Genomic DNA, 16,572 nt, shown 5'->3' with positions numbered 1-16,572 from the left:
ATTTGTCAATTCGTCAAATTAATGGAAATTTCACTGCCGTATAGAAGGCTTGGGGAACTTGCCCCCCTAAAGTTCCAAGACAAAAAAAAAGAAGAAGACGAAGGAGAAAAAAAATAAACGAGGTTAACTAAAAATATCTTTTAGAGTAATGTCAAATTCTATCATGAAATTCAAATTTTCATTTATATTGCAATTATTTTCGGTCTCTCACACTTTTTAATTTGTGTCCCCAAGGCCTAGAGAAAAAGAAGCAAATGAAAAAACTGAAGGGTCAAGGAGAGGAGAAAAAAAAGATGAAAAGTGAAAGTATGAATTAAAGTGAATAATATAATGAGAAAATTGCAAATACAAAACTTTCAGGTCATCACCATAAGAATAGATGGCGCTTATCCCGTTTGCAAGTCGATATAAAAAAATGTCTTTGCCAAGGAAAGGAAAAAGTTTGTAATGTCTCCTTTTCTGTACTTAATTTATTCATTGAATTACAGTACATGTTGGCATACGGATTCCATTCGTGTCAAATAGTGCTTAAAGGTTTCTTTCCTGTTTTTTTCCTCTGTATTTGTATTCTTAAAAAAATGAGATACAGATAGATTAGACAAAAATTCCCTCAAAAAGTGGTTGAAATATGGTCAAATTAAAATGTAACAGATGCAAGGGCGGAAATCTCTCCCAAAAGGTAAGGGGGACAAGGGTCTGGACCGGGAAAATTTGACAAGCAAAAAAAAAGGCTATTACCTAAAATCATTTCGACGAAAATATATTTGACAAGCAAAAAAAAAAAGGTCATCTTGTCCCAAAACGCACTCTTTATTCCCATTTTGAGTGATATATTTCTTAGCATCACCAAAGACCCAAAATAGTAGGGGGGGGGACATTTGATATTGTGTCCCCCTACTATTTTGAGTAGGGGGGACACATCCCCCTAGGATTTCCGCCCATGAACAGAGGAGAGGGTGTCTCATATTTTTAAAGGAATTGTCATTTCGACCCAGCTCCACCTGTAAAATTAAGGAGTTCCCCTTGCTGATTTAAAATTATTGGATTTCAACTCCCAAGTATCGACTCGATCATGTCGATATCAAACAAAAAAAAAAAAAAAACAAAGAAAATTATAAGGCTTATCAAACGGATTATGTCAAAGACAAATTTAGAGCAATGACATCATACGACGCGAGATGGCGTTCTTCAGTTTCAACAAAAATACACAATACTAAACATGGAGGCTATTCCTCGGATGTTGATGCTCAGTATTGAGCTAAAAGAAAGTGCTGAAAGAGTAGAATTCGGACATGAAATCAAACAGGTAATTATGTTTAGAGTTGGTGAAGATGTGATGCAAGGCAGAATTCACTGAATAATTTCACATTTTTGTTTCAGAAAATTTCTGTTTGGCGAGTGAGTGGGAGTGTCCACTGCACAGTGATTGATACTGTGCGAGTGTCACTGAGTCTGTTCTCTGATTGAGTCAGACAGTAAGCCTAGCCTAGGCCTATTAGAGAGTTCTCCTTTTCAATGCTGATTTTGCCTAATAAGTAACTGCATGTAACTAAAGTTGGGCCTAATATACTTAGAATAGTTAAAGTTGGGTGCATATTTAAAGTAAAACAAAAGGACCTTCATGCACGAACATGAGTAGAGGCGCTGGTCAGAAAATTGGGATCGTCCCAGTTTACAGGGACTGTCTCAGTTTATAAGGATTTCTTCACACAAGAAATCTAGGAAAGTTCATTCATCTATCAAGTGCCGACACCAATCAAGTGTGCTAGTCAATGTAAACATATCAGGTTTCATAACAATTTTATTGGAAGACGGTAAGTCATGAAAAATAGACGGTGAACTGGGGGAATTGAGGTCACTGAATCTATTTTGTAGCTCTCTCAATTTCCGTAATTGCTGTCTTTGTCCCATAGGGGGAAGTGAAAAAAAAAACGTCCCCATAAACAAGGACAGTCTCAATTTATCAAGACATGATTTGTCTTGGTTTATGAGGATATCTTTGTTTTCTGGGACAATCCCAATTTTTGGACCAGCGCCTCTACTGAACATAGACCAAAAGCTTCGGTCTGTTTTGTTGGCTGTTCAGCTGAACTCCGTTGGCTTCACTCACCAAATACAAAGACCAAAGTTCTATCGCGATCTGTACAGGGGACTCAATGGCCATATGTTTATGTACTTAAGATCGGATAAAACGGGGAAGTGAATTTGCGCGACAGCCGAGGTAAGTCACTGTTTTTGTTCCTTTCAACTTCATTTTTCTCCGTTTTTTGGCAATTACTGCAAAGAGGGAATATAAATTTGCATTTTGGTCGCGTTAATTTTCAAAATTTTTATTCATTAAAGACAAAAATTGAAGAGCCCCGACGGGGGGATTTCGCATTGCAAGTCCCCTAATGGTGGCTGCACGATAGCGAGCCGTCTGTGTACGAGGAGAAATTTTTTTAAAAATGTTAAAAAACTCCTCGAAACAGACGGCTGCCAGCTGTCTAGCACGAACAGTGCATTAATAACTAGCCTAGCTTAGACAGCTGGCAGCCGTCTGTTTTGAGGAATTTTTTTAACATTTAACTGTTAGGCCTATCCCGGGGGGGGGGCACTCAGTATATAATGCATAGTGGGTATGTGCCGCGGAGGGGACCCCCATTTTTGCACCCAAATTTCCGTTCCAAGGCATAGCATTTTTGTCTTATTGAGAATAAAAAACAAAGAAAGCCGCTCCAAGCCTTTGACCAAGGCATAGCATTTTGTTCTTATCGAGAAAAAAGCAGAAAGAAATCCGCTCCAAAGCTTCGCATATTTTTCATTACGCTGTTCCGGTCGCATTGATCTGCTGCAATTTTGGCCGCCGAGCGCTGTCCGCAGAGCTACCAAGCATTTTGGACTCTTGTTCATCCTCTCAAATCTGTCTCACGCAACTATCACAGCATATCCCCATTCACATTGTACACAATGTCTGTGATCTCACTCAGATTCACAGAAAATCTCACGCATAGCTGGTCGTTGAACTTGGCATCTCTGTGTCCAACCATCGAGCTCACCCGGCGGAGGCCGCGCTAGCTGCATCATGCACGCATGCCCGTTCCATAGGGGTGCATACGCACGTACTCACACGCTGGCGATCCGTTCCAAGGACCCCCGTTTTCACAAAATTGTAGTTCAGAAGCCCGTTCCGAGGATCCTCCTTTTTACAATAAGCCCGCTCCAAGGCCCCCGTTTTTGTCTCGCCCGCGGCACACCCCTACCACTTTTTTGGTCGAGTGCCCCCCCGGGAGGCCTATATCTTTTTAAATTTCTCCTCGGATTCGTAGTAGTATGTACACAGACGGCTCACTACTGTGCAGCCACCATTAGGGGGTTAACAATGCAAAATCCCCCCGGCGGCATAACCTTGTTCATTGAATGAGTGCCCGGCGGGGCTCATCGATTTTTGTCTAAATTCATAAAAGTATATAAAAATAACTGTACAAAAATTATTATTCCGTTTTGGCTTGAAATGCACCGAAACGGGGAAAAATAAACTTAAAAGGGGATGAAACAGTGACTTACTTCAGCTGTCGTGCAACTGTATTTCCCTGTTTTATCCGAACTTAATACATAAATATATAGCCATTGAGTCCCTGTACAGATCAAGCTAGAACTTCGGTCTCTGTATTTGGTGAGTGGAGCAAATGAAGTTCAGCGGAACAGCCAACATAACAAGAGACCGAAGCTTTTGGTCTAATTAATAGCATGCTTATTATTTCAAGAGCATGTTTGGAAGGGTTGACAAATCTAGCCTTGAGGACTGCATGATGATATTAAAAAAAATATTTTTACATATACTTCATCATGGAGCCTTGACATGCTGGCATACATCATGGAGCCTTGACATGCTGCGCATACATCATGGAGCCTTGACATGCTGCACATACATGCCTAAGCAAGACATGTAAAGACGAATGGATTTCCCTGAGAAATCTGTCTTTAGTCTAGAACTAGAAATCGCTTAGAGTTCAGTAGAAGTCTATATTTGATTAATTTTATTTATCTGTTAACTGTCATATGCATAATGTGTATGAAGATGTGGTGAAAAATCTCTTAGTTTAAATATGAAAAATGAGAGATTTCTTACCAGTCGGCTCACTAAATGTACTGTACCCACACGCTCAACAACACTATGACATGACCTTTGACTCGCTTTGTGATGACGTATGTACGCAGGTTGATACAGAGAGAAATGGTGCCATGCGTAGCTGATTGAGCTAGTACAAGATTCCTGACCAACGTGGTATATATGTGGGATGCTCTAATGTCAATGACAAGTTTAGAGTGCTAATTTTGTTCTTACTCAATCCAACTGGCATACCGCCATCTTTCATTCATTAGCACTCTAACTCGTCATTGACATTATACGTCCTACCTATGCACTACATGATGAATGACATGTTCAAAAGAGATGGAAGCTAGGAAGATAATGTAAATGCTAGTCACTCACAAAATGTTAACAAAGGGGATAGCATTTCACTGAAATTTGAAGGAAAACTCTGATGAAACCAAAATTTTACAACAGTTGATTTCGTGCATGTACATTAAAACCAATATTTGGAAAAAGTACATGTAGGTTTTGTACCCTTCTCCTTCGAAGGACCATAACTCTGCGACCCGTGATAATGTGATGCAAGCGAGGAATTAAGTAAAAGCTGATCGAGTTATTGGTCATGTAGAGTTAAAATAAGATTAAATAATGTACATGTATTTTTGATAAAGCTGACCTTTGAACTTCGGTTATTTTTTTTAGAAACACCCTGTATAGTGATTACATATTGGTCGATGATGATAATATTTGTAATAATGATATTGGTAGTAATGATAATTGTGATGATGATGATGAGGAAGATCATGGAGGTGATGATGATGAGGATAACTATGTCAATGATCACGATGATATAATGCCATCTTCTCCATAGAACACAATGACACTATCACTGGTCACCTGTTGACAGAAACTAGATAACTACATGTACATCAAATAATAATGGGATAATATTTTTCTTCTTGCTTCACTTTTCAAGGCATTACATCAATATAAATTTGAAGTGCAAGTAAAACTTTGAGTTCCGCCCTCTGCAAGCCAGCACTTATGCCCTTATACCTATTTTTTGTTTCCTTTTCTTTAGCACATATCCCAGCATTATATGGAAGATGCTTCAAAATATAATGAAGAAATCAGACAGCTAGACCAATTGCGAACTGTGAGTATGAAGCCATGTTAGATTAATAATATTAAGGACCATCAGAACACTATTCAAAATGGTTGTCATAACATACCTGTATATGCTGTAGCTCTATCCAACTTCACTCTTTCATTGTCAAATGAAACTACATGTATGTGATATAGATTATTGTCTAAATATAAAAAGTTGAGTCTCTGACAAATGAAATAATAGAATACATGCATGGAACAGGTGACAAATTCAGGATGCAGTCAACATGTAGCTTTATGGTGTATATGTAAATCACTAACTTTGTTAAGATAAGTGTTTGAAGGGTCTCTAGAAAAAAACAAACCTAGTACCCTTAAAGCTAAATGATAGTAGTTGCAGTAAAACACTAATTTCGTGAGAAAGTCTGTAAAACCAAGATTAAGTATGACTACATGTATATCATCGTGGATCTAGATCTGGTACAGTTACATAAACTGAACTTTATGAAATCATAAAATCTAAGCTGAAATACGATCACACTGAAGATCGCCAACACAGATAGGCACACGTGGGACAGTGTATTATTATTGCTGGAATAAAGACCCGGCAGAAGTGACCAAATCCGCGCTTATTTTGCTTATTTCTCAGCAATTACACAATTTCTTCCAGAATCCTTTGGCACATATTTTTTATTCATACAAACAGACACTTGGGTGGTCAGTCATTATATTAGATTCTGTAAAAAGTCATTTTGAGATCGTTACCAGAACTGGAATTTATCTTTAAAGGCACAAAATCTGATCAACAGAAAAATTTCATGAAGAATCGCTGGTAGTCAGTGAACAGTGATAATATACTGTACGTGTAATAGTCACTGCACTTTCATAAGGTCATAAAAGTAAAATGATAGATTTATACCTGTCACAATGTTGAATCTTTACTAAAGTTTTAGACTGTCTTTTTTAAAAATTTGTTTTATACATAGGGGAAGGCGGGGTAAGTTGAGCATAGGGGCAAGTTGAGCCACCACCCCCAGGCTAATAATGAATGAGTCAGACATTGTGGTGGTGTCATGTATTGATGACCCATTGCATAACCCTTAATCCCACCACTTTGTTTTCAACTTTGAAACAAAAAGTACTTTTTTAGAGGGAAAAATACAAATTTCAGCCAAAAAAGTAAAAAGGTGTAAAATACTCATACTCTTTTACATGATGAATGCATAAGAAATGTGTGGATGTGAAAATATCGCAATAAGTTTGGACTGGGGTAATTTAAGCCAAATCAACATGGGGCAAGTTGAGCCATGGTAATTCTTATAGTGAAGTATAATGAAAAAAAAATGTAAAAAGCCATTGATATGCAGGCAGAAATGAGTAAATTCACATGACAGTTCTTTTACTTTTCGAGGATGTTAGTATTTATAGAGAATTAGCAAGTGAAAAGACTTCAAATGAAAAATTGACATCCTGGTTCTTCCCGCGTACATTTTATACATAGTTTTTGTGGCTCAACTTACCCCAGACAGTGGCACAACTTACCCAACAGATGGGGCAAGTTGAGCCATTTGACATTGTTTTTTTTGAAGGTCACTATGACTTTCAGTGTGGGGGTAGAAAGTTATATATTGGTGAAAAAGATTTAATGACACACGAATATGGTATGTGATAAATTTAATAAATCAGAAGTTTCATGAATGGGAAAGGGGTAGTCAACAAGAAAATTGTCTTCAAACCAGTGCAATCAATTTTATCCCATATGATTTATTTTGAATATTTTCAGAATGCATGTATTTGATATTATTTTCTTTTTCTTGTCAATAGAATGCTTGTAATGTAACAAGAGACTTCAATGGCATCAGCACGCTCAAGAAATATTATGGTCAGCTCCATCTCCTCTCTAGTCGATTTCCGTCTGATGCTTTCACATTCTCATGGTAAGTGTCAAGTTTTCATGATTTCCCTTGTTTCATTGATTCCATGTGATTTGGTCTGGTGACGAATTGCTCCAAAGAAATTTCTGCATTTTGAAATGGAATATAAATTTTTTTTTTAAAGAAAAAGATGGAAAAGATAAATGAACATTCAAACAAAATCAGATAAACAGAAAGTTTTTGTATTTTCACATCATATATGAAAACAATAGATATAGGAATATAATTCTCAAAACTGAAATTCATCAGAGAATTTCAAAACCTATGAAAATGATGACTGATATCTTATAATAGTAATAAACAATTTATCACATAACTTTGCTACATATAATCGAAACATATTTTGAAATATGATATATATATGTACATGGACAGTATGTAGTGTAAAAATGCGTAATTGTTTATGATTTTCTTGTGGATTCTCTGTACTGAAATTTCGATCAGTCATAAAGAGCAGGGGTCCGTTGCAGAAAGAGTTGCGTTTAAATGCAAGTAAAAAAATCAACCGCAAGTTCCAAATGCGCGCTGTTGATTGGTTGAAATACAAGTTGCACATGATTTTTAGAATTGCGATTGATTGCAACGCTTTCTGCAACAGGCCCCAGATCAGGCAAACAATTATTATTCAGTTTTCGGGGTCTACTTTTCACAATCTACTGCCTACATCTGATACATTGGATAAGCCCAGTGAATGGGGATTTTCCCCAATGAGTTTTTTTTTCCCTGGAGCAGATATACTGATTTTTATCCCCCTCCCAAGAGTAATAAGAAAATTATCTTTTTAATATTTATGTATACCATATGTCATGGCTGTGATTAGAATTTTCATTTATCAATAGACATTCTAGTTCACCTGCTAGTGCTTCAATAACAAATGAAATGTCATTACATCTAGCTATAAATGTGTCATTTCACAATTAAATTTGCATAAGCTTGTGTTTTGCCAGCGTATGGATATACTTTTTCACCTAGATGTTTGAAAAGATTTCATGGGTGCTCTGTTATCCGTAGATAAACTGATCATGCATACTGTGGTAAAGGTAAAGCAATTTAAGTTTCCTCAAAGCCCTACAGACATGATGATGGTGGGAATATGTATAAATAAAACCTTCAATCTCCCTTCAATGATATCAGTACAAGTATAATATTGAATTGTATGTACATCTACAAGCATACATTGGGTTGTATTAAGGGAGCACATGATTTATAATCCTTTGCTCCATGACTAATAGTCTACATGGATTACCTGAGATTTTATAAGATGGAAGTGAGATAGAGTGAGAGGAAGGGAGAGGGATTAGGACACCATCACCAGTATACAGTGGTACTAGAAAGTTAGTGAACCCCATTACAAAATGCATTCCTTCGTGCTGAGTGTTGAATCTACAGTACAGTAGACAACAGCACGACAATGTTTGGTTAGCCCAGAGGAACAAACTTTATTGAATGTAATTTTTTTTATAACCTGATTTCAAAATTGAATATCTATAACATGACAGAACTTGAACAGTTTTAGATTTGTTTATTTTCTCCTGGGGTTCACTAACTTTTTAGCACCACTGTATGTATGCCATATCTTATACCACTGGAGGATGATTGAATAAACTAAACTAAAATTGTGTATACAAATGAATAGGTGATATTGCAATTCTTTGATGCATATATTTGATTTGAACATGAGTGCATTCACCGGCTACAGTACGTACCTCTTGCGCAAGGTTAATACTAACCTTGCATAAGTAAGGCGCGTAAGGGTGCATAGTAACAAGTCATTCTGCCTTTATTTCTGACTTATTACAGGATTGATACATTTGATGAGGAACCTTACACACATACAGACATCCTATTTGAGCAGTCATGCATCCTGTTCAACCTAGGAACCCTACATTCCATCTTGGGAGCCATTGAGTCACGTGCTTCAGAAGAGGTTAGTTCCTTGTAACACAGAGCTTAGGGATCTATCATAGAGTAGGTCCCTGTCTTACAAAGAGTTGTTATGGATCCAATCAACCACAACTATGGACGGCTAGCAACGTCAACATCTAAAATGCAAATGTGTTCAAAATATTTTCTAGATATATGATGTATATTCATACATTCATCGTTCTCTTGAAGATTCAGTGTGATTCTCTGCGCTTACTAAGGAGATTGTGCAAATTTTCAGTAGAAAAAAATTATGGTAAGGATGGATTTCCATACAGTTACAGGCACCTGGAGGAAGCATTTCATAAAGCATCCTGTCAGAGATTTTTTACTTGACATTTGTTCAAAGCTACTGAAATGCTTTCATCTGATTGACTAAGAGTGAATTTTCTAGTGAAAATAACTATCCAGAAACTTTGTTAAATGATGCCATGCCCCATTTACATGTAGATGTACATCCTTGCATTTTCTGTCATTTCATTACTAGTGTTTTTCCCGTTATTCACACTTCCAATGGAAAATTTCAAATTTCTTTGATTAAAAGATTTACACATTAAACCAGCTGATATTGGTACAATGAACTACTGTACTTTTTCAATTGATAACCCTAACCCTATGGATCCATTTTTTTCTAGATTGAGTAATGAAAAAGGAGACATTTTGAGGATACATTTTTCTTTGGCTGGCTACATAACATGGGGACCAATTATTTTTGTCAAACATTATCAGAAAACCCCATGATGTCATAATAAAATGATCATGATGTAATGAGTTTGTCCATGCAACATCGTGGAATCTTTAGAAATTTGATGCACATTCATCAATATAAAATTTGATGATTGTGTCACCCAGTCTGAACTAGGCTCTATTACTATGTGCAGAATATATATATATATAGAGTAGCAAAGTTAGATAATAATATGATCATTATTGATTTCACCTTTGACATACAGGAGATGAAGGTAGCATGTACTCACTTTCAGTGTGCAGCAGGGGCTTTCAGTTACCTCAAGGATAACTTTCAGTGTGACATGAGCCCTGATATCTCTTTTGAGCTCATGAACATGTACATCAACACAATGCTGGTGAGTAAACTATAGTCAAGGGGCTGGGTCACATGGCATTAGTGATTAAAAACCACATTTACATGTCCTGGTTGTGTACAGAATGTAATACAGCATCATATGGCCAATATCATATACAGAGCATGTGAAATGCTTAGCTGTTAACTAGATTACGTGTGCATTACCATATGCACATAAGTACAGACATATTACTTAGTCACACTTAATTCTTAGTCAAAATTGAAGTGGTCCATTTTAGTTCACCGTGGCACTGTACATACTAAGGGGGAAAAATCATTAATAGTCTTCATTGATCCTTTCGTCCTGAATATGGAATTGATAATGTTTCTGTACGGGAGCTAATTTTATTCCTAGTCATTTCAAATTAGCTGTTGTATGCAGAACATATGAGTATTGATCCTATTTTTAGTTTACTAGGGCTGATCTGACAGTTAGCTTACTAATTTACAATCGGCCCTTGTTTCTGAATCTTCTGCTGCCCAGGGTCAAGCCCAGGAGTGCCTGTTGGAGAAGTCAATGCAGGACAACCGTAAGAGTTCCTTGGTGGCCCGTATCAGCATGCAAGTTGTGGATTATTACAAGCAGGCACTGAAGGGACTAGATGATTCTAATATCAGTAGTCTGATGGGATCTAGGAGGAATAAATGGTGGAAGAAGACACTGCAGATCAAGGTTCATCACTTCACCAGCATTGCTTATGTGAGTCCTGCAGCCATTTCACATGTTATCACCACTTGCAATTGATAGCCACAGGCTATCAGTAGCACATTATGAATGACTTGCGATATACATGTATAGGATGTTTTATGACCCCAACAACAGCTTTATGGCTTATGATACATCGCAATGTACATTGTCCATGAATAATGAATAAGCATTAATTTTAATATCAAAAGGATTTAGAGCACCCAATTCATACACAGATTTTTTTTCAGCAAATTATTGAACTTGACATCGAATGGCTGGGTTTGGCTCTGATTATATTTGTAACTGTGATAATATTTTGTTTGTTATTAGATGTTCATGAGTAACCAGGCTGAAGAACAGCAGAAGTATGGTGAGAGGGTTGCATACCTGACCTATGCACAAACAAAACACAATGAAGCTGTCAAGATGAGCAAGGTAACTCTATTTTGAGATTTAAATTTTCATCCGGAGTGGAGGGAAAAGAGAAGAAGGGAGAAAAAGGAGGAAGAAACAAAGGATGGGATGCATTCTGAGGAACATGTTACGGCCACGTGCAAAGAAATTGTTTAGAAAAGTAAAATCCACTCATTAACATACATGATTTGGCCAAGGAGGGGACAACTCGTGAAGGCATGGGAATTGCAAGTGAAGGATTGGAATGGATATGGAGATTGCTTTGAGTTAAGGAAAGGAAAAGGATGGTTTGCAGAGGGTGATTACTGTGAGTGTAAGGTAAATCAAGTTATCCTTGTTTATGGGAAATAAAAATTAAAACTTAAGGGCCCGAATTCATAAAGATGGTTTTGAAAACCCATGGTTGAATCAATAGTTTATGCAGATTTCCCTGTATAAATTACGCTTAATTTAGCACGTATTTGGCGCGTGTATAAAAAAATGTCCAATGCTGATGCGCGCTTTTGTCCCAGTGCGCCAAATTGACACTGTTACCATGTTTAGATACGCTATTTCATTCATGAGTTCCCTGTTTAAAAAGTGGACTCATGAATAAAATAGCATGGATAACCACGGCAACAGGTGTCAATTTTCTGCACTGTGACAAAAGCACGCATCAGCATTGGACATTTTTTAATATACGTGGTAAAATAAGCATAATTTATACCGGAAATCTGCATAGACCATGGGCTCAACAGTGGGTTTTCAAAACCACCTTTGTGAATTCGGGCCAAGATGTACTTCTAATTTAATACTACAAAGATGGAGAATATAAGGAGTGGGAATGGGTTTTCTTATTGAGCAGTGGTGTTCTTTTTTATCCTGTGAGCAGGATACCAAATCTAATTATCGGTGGACTTTGAGTTTATACATCATCCAATTCTTCGGACAGGACATACACACTTCGACTCGATGGTTGCTTATCAGAACCTGAAAGCTTGAAATTATTGTTTTCATCTTTCTTACCACATGAATATAATAATAATAATAATAATCCGCTTTTATATAGCGCTTAATCCATCGGAACGACGTTTCTAAAGCGCTTTACAGATATATTATTACCCCGGTCATCGGATTCAATCGGTCATTCCCGCACACAATGTGTGCACATCCTCCACTCCCTGGGGAGTATTCCAGTCAGTCGCCTGTGAGGCGTACACAATACTGGACAAGCTACAATGACTTTCACATTTAGCACCTGGGTCAAGAGTGGCAAAGTGTGGATTAACGCCTTGCCAAAGGACGCCAGACCGCGGTGGGATTCGAACACACGACCCTCTGTTTACAAGGCGAGAGTTGGAACCACTACACCACAGCTCCTCCTCCTTGAATATCCTTTTAACACACACAGAGCTCACTTTTCTGTTGCGTGTCAAGGGTTCATGCAAAAAATTATCAATAACCATAATATTTTTGTTTATCAGGGTCAACCAGAAAGCATCACGGAGGCCCTCAACTTTGCCAAGGATGTTGTGATTGGAAAGTTCCAGTCTGCCACGAAAGACAATGAATTTGTTTATCATGACAGTGTGCCTACTTTTGAGAGCCTTCCTGAAATCAAAGGTAATTTGGTCTTGATTCTACCCATCAATGTTGAGAAAATGTGTGCCTCCTTTTGAGAGCCTTCTTGAAATCCAAGGTAATATGAGTATACTCAACAAGGCTGTTAATATAATGTTATCAGAGCCAAAGTCTTTTATATATGAAAAAAAAGAAAGGTTCAGGAGAATACAAAAACATTGAACTGGTTTACAATGGCAGTGTGCGTGAGAACTTGAGTGAAATCAAAGGTAATTTGATCTTGAGTGCTGTCAATTTTCATTTCATATCATATCCACTACAGTGGGTCATGTAATGTTGCCGAAGCTAAAACATTATATCTAAATATATTTAATGTTCTGGAGAATGAAAAACAATGATTTTGTGTACCACAACAGTATGCTTCCCTTGTTGAGCCTGCCTGAGATCGGTGACATCTTAATAAAATGATGTGTTCAAACATAACACCGTATCCAGAGGGATAGTCATTCTGTTAACATTACAGGTTCAATATTGAGATAGACAGCAGAGATTTAGAAAGGACATATATTGATGATTTTGGGGTCATAATGATAAAATGAATGAATCTATGAATCTGAAATGAAGTCCTGTCATCTAGGTGACAACAAATTCATTATTGTGTTTTTCCTTCCAATTCTGAATGTATAGATGAAATGTAAGAAGCTTCCTGTGAAAGAAATTCTAATGGAAAAAAAAATGAATGCTGCCAATTTGAAGAGTAACAGCTGATCAAATTAGCGACAAGTAACTCATAGTGGTTAATGATTTGTTTGTTTATTATTTTTCTGATGAAATAGGTGCATCATTAGTAAAAGCTCTAACATTCCAACCATATGATGAAGCAGTAGCAGGACCGGATATCTTCAGGAAGCTTGTTCCAATGGAAGCTCATGAGGCATCGTCCCTATACAGCGAGGAGAAAGCAAAACAACTAAGGAGAGTGGTGGATGAAATTGAAGACAAGAACAAGAAATTAGAGTGAGTGCATTTGGGATAAGCGCATTTATCCAATGAGCTTAGAAGATATCACTTACTTTCATAATGCAGTGATTTAGGAATTGTATGTGTGTGTGTGATGTAATCCTGCATAAGTGTGCAATTTTAACAAAATTTGCATAAATATTTTTTATCAATACTGACATTTCTCAGCATTCCCCATTTCACAGACAGCAGTGCTGTACTATTCGACACAGGTAGATAAATTGCCACTGAAGAAGAAATATCTGTAATAATGTAATTTCTTGAAGCTGTTCATAAGTCATGCACACTTCATGACCTGTTTTTGTGCTAAATAAGATACCCTACTTTTTTCCTTTTATAACAGAATTAGAGTGTATTGCATACAACACTAATTATATTTTGACAAATAATATACTTTGCATTCATAAGCTTGTAAATCCACAAATTTCATATTTCAAATCTACCTCATTGTAGGTACATAACACTCAAGTCAGAACTGTTTATCAGTTGTGCTAAACTCACATAATTTATGAACAATTTTATGAAACACCAATTTATATTTCTACTTTCAGTTTTGAAGTGAGATAAATATTTTCTGTATGTTATCAGAAGTAAATTGTATGGCTGTTTATTGCAACTGGCTAATATTTGTGTCATTTTTTTTCCAGTCAATATTTGTCTGCAGTCCAGCTAGAACAACTGAAGCTGCCAGGGAGTGACCCGGAAGTACTTCCACAGGTCCTACTGGAGGTGTGTGCTGCCCTCAGTGTCAAGACTGAGCCAATTAAGACGCTAGTCACCTCCATGCAAGGTACTCATTATTTAGTGGGAATAACGCATATGTATAATATTTAAAAACATTTTTAAAAAAATCTATTTCTGACTATTAGAAGGGAACCTAGGGATTTCATGAGGCATATTTAGTTTAAAAATTTAGTTGGAGTCAAGAAGTTTGATAGCATATTGCAGCTTTAGTGAAAGTCATGTCAAGTCTTTTTATGAAATTCTTACTAGGGCCATGCAGCACCAATGTGTAAAGATAATTTTGATTTTTTTTTTACTTAAGCCCCATGCAACATTAATGTTGATAGGCGTCTGCTATTTTCCAATAGATTGAAAATTTTTTGGTTGCAGGACTCCAGTTTCTTTATGAGGTGGTTAGGGAAGTATTTTCAAATCTTTCTGCATGCCCTCCCAAAATGAATTTTCAAAAGAAAAAGAGGGAGAGAAGATTGCAGATTTGAATCCATCAATACTGATCAACTATTAATAGAAACAAACCAAACCAGTCTTTCATTCAAACAATACAAGGAGTTTATTTTTACTAGTTTCAAATGAATTTAACAATGGTACAGAATGCCTTACAATTGTCTATTATTATTTTTTTCTTCACAGAGCTGTCAGGGGTGGTCATGGATGTGGATTCATCATTGAAAGAAATTGAACAACTCCTTGAAGAGGAAGAAAAACAAGAGGCAGAGTTTCAGGTAATAGATACATTCAGGAAATTCCTGATTGTAATGAACCCCATTTCTCTCAATTAGTAACATTTTACAGTTGAAGCTCTTGGTTGGAGATTTTATAACTTTTTATTTTGAGCCTTTTTTTTTCTTTTCCAAGTGGTTTTTGATCAGTCTGTCAGTGAGGGAGTGTTCTGTTTCTTATTTTTAAACTGCCATTTTATGAAGATTTCTTCCTGTTTGTAATGTGATGCCATGCTGACTTATAATGGTCCTTTGTATTATAGATTCTCTTTGCATTTCTTAAGTGTTTAGATATCTTGCCTTTTCTCAACACAGATTTTTAGTATTCATTATTATTATTGCATCACATTCCAGGATATAGACCTTGCATTGGTAAAGTACATTAATTTACTTGAAAGAAAAGGAAGGAGATATTCAATATTACAAGGAACATGTTGTAATCTCCAGACTAAGTCTGTCCTTTTCGTATTTTAAAATACTCGAATAATTGTTTTCATATGTTCAAATATTTTATTATCATTTTATACAGATGTCATGTATCAGAGCTGTGCAACATAAAAAATACAATCAATTAAATAATTGATTGTAAATCAACATATGACAAAATAAGTTCAACAGTTACTATAATTCTAAATATTGTCTACAGTATATTTCTTTGTTAGAGGGTCAAAATGCTATTATGTGATATACACATAATAGATAAAGAAGATGTAATATTTAGACATTAAATATAAATTACATAGAATTTGGCATTATAGATTATACATGGAAACAAATAATATTCTTTCAAAACATTCTTGTTTATTATTTGTAATTTCATTGCCACAAAACTTTCAAAGCACCTTTGCTCTTTTAACAGAAGGAGTTTGGGACAAAGAGTGCCAAGTCTTTGGGAGAAATGAAGAAAGATCTGACAAAATGTAGGGAGCTCCATGCCACTGCTAGCCAGTCCAATGCGGAGCTCCACAAGGCCATGCAAACCCACATGGAGAACATCAAGCTCCTGGCTTCTCCTGTAGAGACCCTCCAGGCAACCCTCCCGTCCACTAAGGAAGCAAGAAGTAAGTCCCAGAGGGATGAGGTGATCACTGTGTCTGGTAAACTCCCTGATTTACCTTTTTTAACAAGTGTATTTATTGTTTGAATTCAATACAAATTGATTACTTGATAGTAGATTTGATACAATCGATGAGCACAGCATAATTAAAAGGGCGAGATGACGTTGTTAGCAGCAATGGTGCATGCTATTATATTATCAATACATGTATAATTATTGTGATATCCTCTTTCCTTTATGAAAATTA

General features: G+C 36.5%; 1 protein-coding gene across 2 annotated transcripts in view; it reads left to right on the top strand.

Annotated features, from left to right (window-relative positions):
• The first annotated feature begins 1,196 nt into the window (after nt 1-1,196).
• The window catches only part of LOC121425657 (tyrosine-protein phosphatase non-receptor type 23-like), a 29,101-nt gene continuing 13,725 nt past the window's right edge, over nt 1,197-16,572 (top strand). The window contains exons 1-12 of one of the 2 annotated variants that reach the window (XM_041621813.1): nt 1,197-1,306; nt 5,157-5,231; nt 7,007-7,119; nt 8,917-9,043; nt 9,993-10,124; nt 10,608-10,823; nt 11,142-11,246; nt 12,689-12,827; nt 13,622-13,802; nt 14,453-14,595; nt 15,180-15,271; nt 16,128-16,329. In XM_041621813.1, the coding sequence (XP_041477747.1) occupies nt 1,220-1,306; nt 5,157-5,231; nt 7,007-7,119; nt 8,917-9,043; nt 9,993-10,124; nt 10,608-10,823; nt 11,142-11,246; nt 12,689-12,827; nt 13,622-13,802; nt 14,453-14,595; nt 15,180-15,271; nt 16,128-16,329 (1,612 nt within the window). In that variant the 5' untranslated portion in view covers nt 1,197-1,219. Of the gene's footprint in view, nt 1,307-5,156; nt 5,232-7,006; nt 7,120-8,916; nt 9,044-9,992; nt 10,125-10,607; nt 10,824-11,141; nt 11,247-12,688; nt 12,828-13,621; nt 13,803-14,452; nt 14,596-15,179; nt 15,272-16,127; nt 16,366-16,572 lie in introns of both variants that reach the window. The other variant, XM_041621804.1, reaches the window with a different exon arrangement.

Source organism: Lytechinus variegatus, chromosome 1, assembly GCF_018143015.1.
Source record: "Lytechinus variegatus isolate NC3 chromosome 1, Lvar_3.0, whole genome shotgun sequence".
NCBI lineage: Eukaryota > Metazoa > Echinodermata > Echinoidea > Temnopleuroida > Toxopneustidae > Lytechinus > Lytechinus variegatus.
The sequence above is the reverse complement of the archived record's forward strand: the minus strand, read 5'-3'. Positions and strand labels throughout refer to the sequence as shown.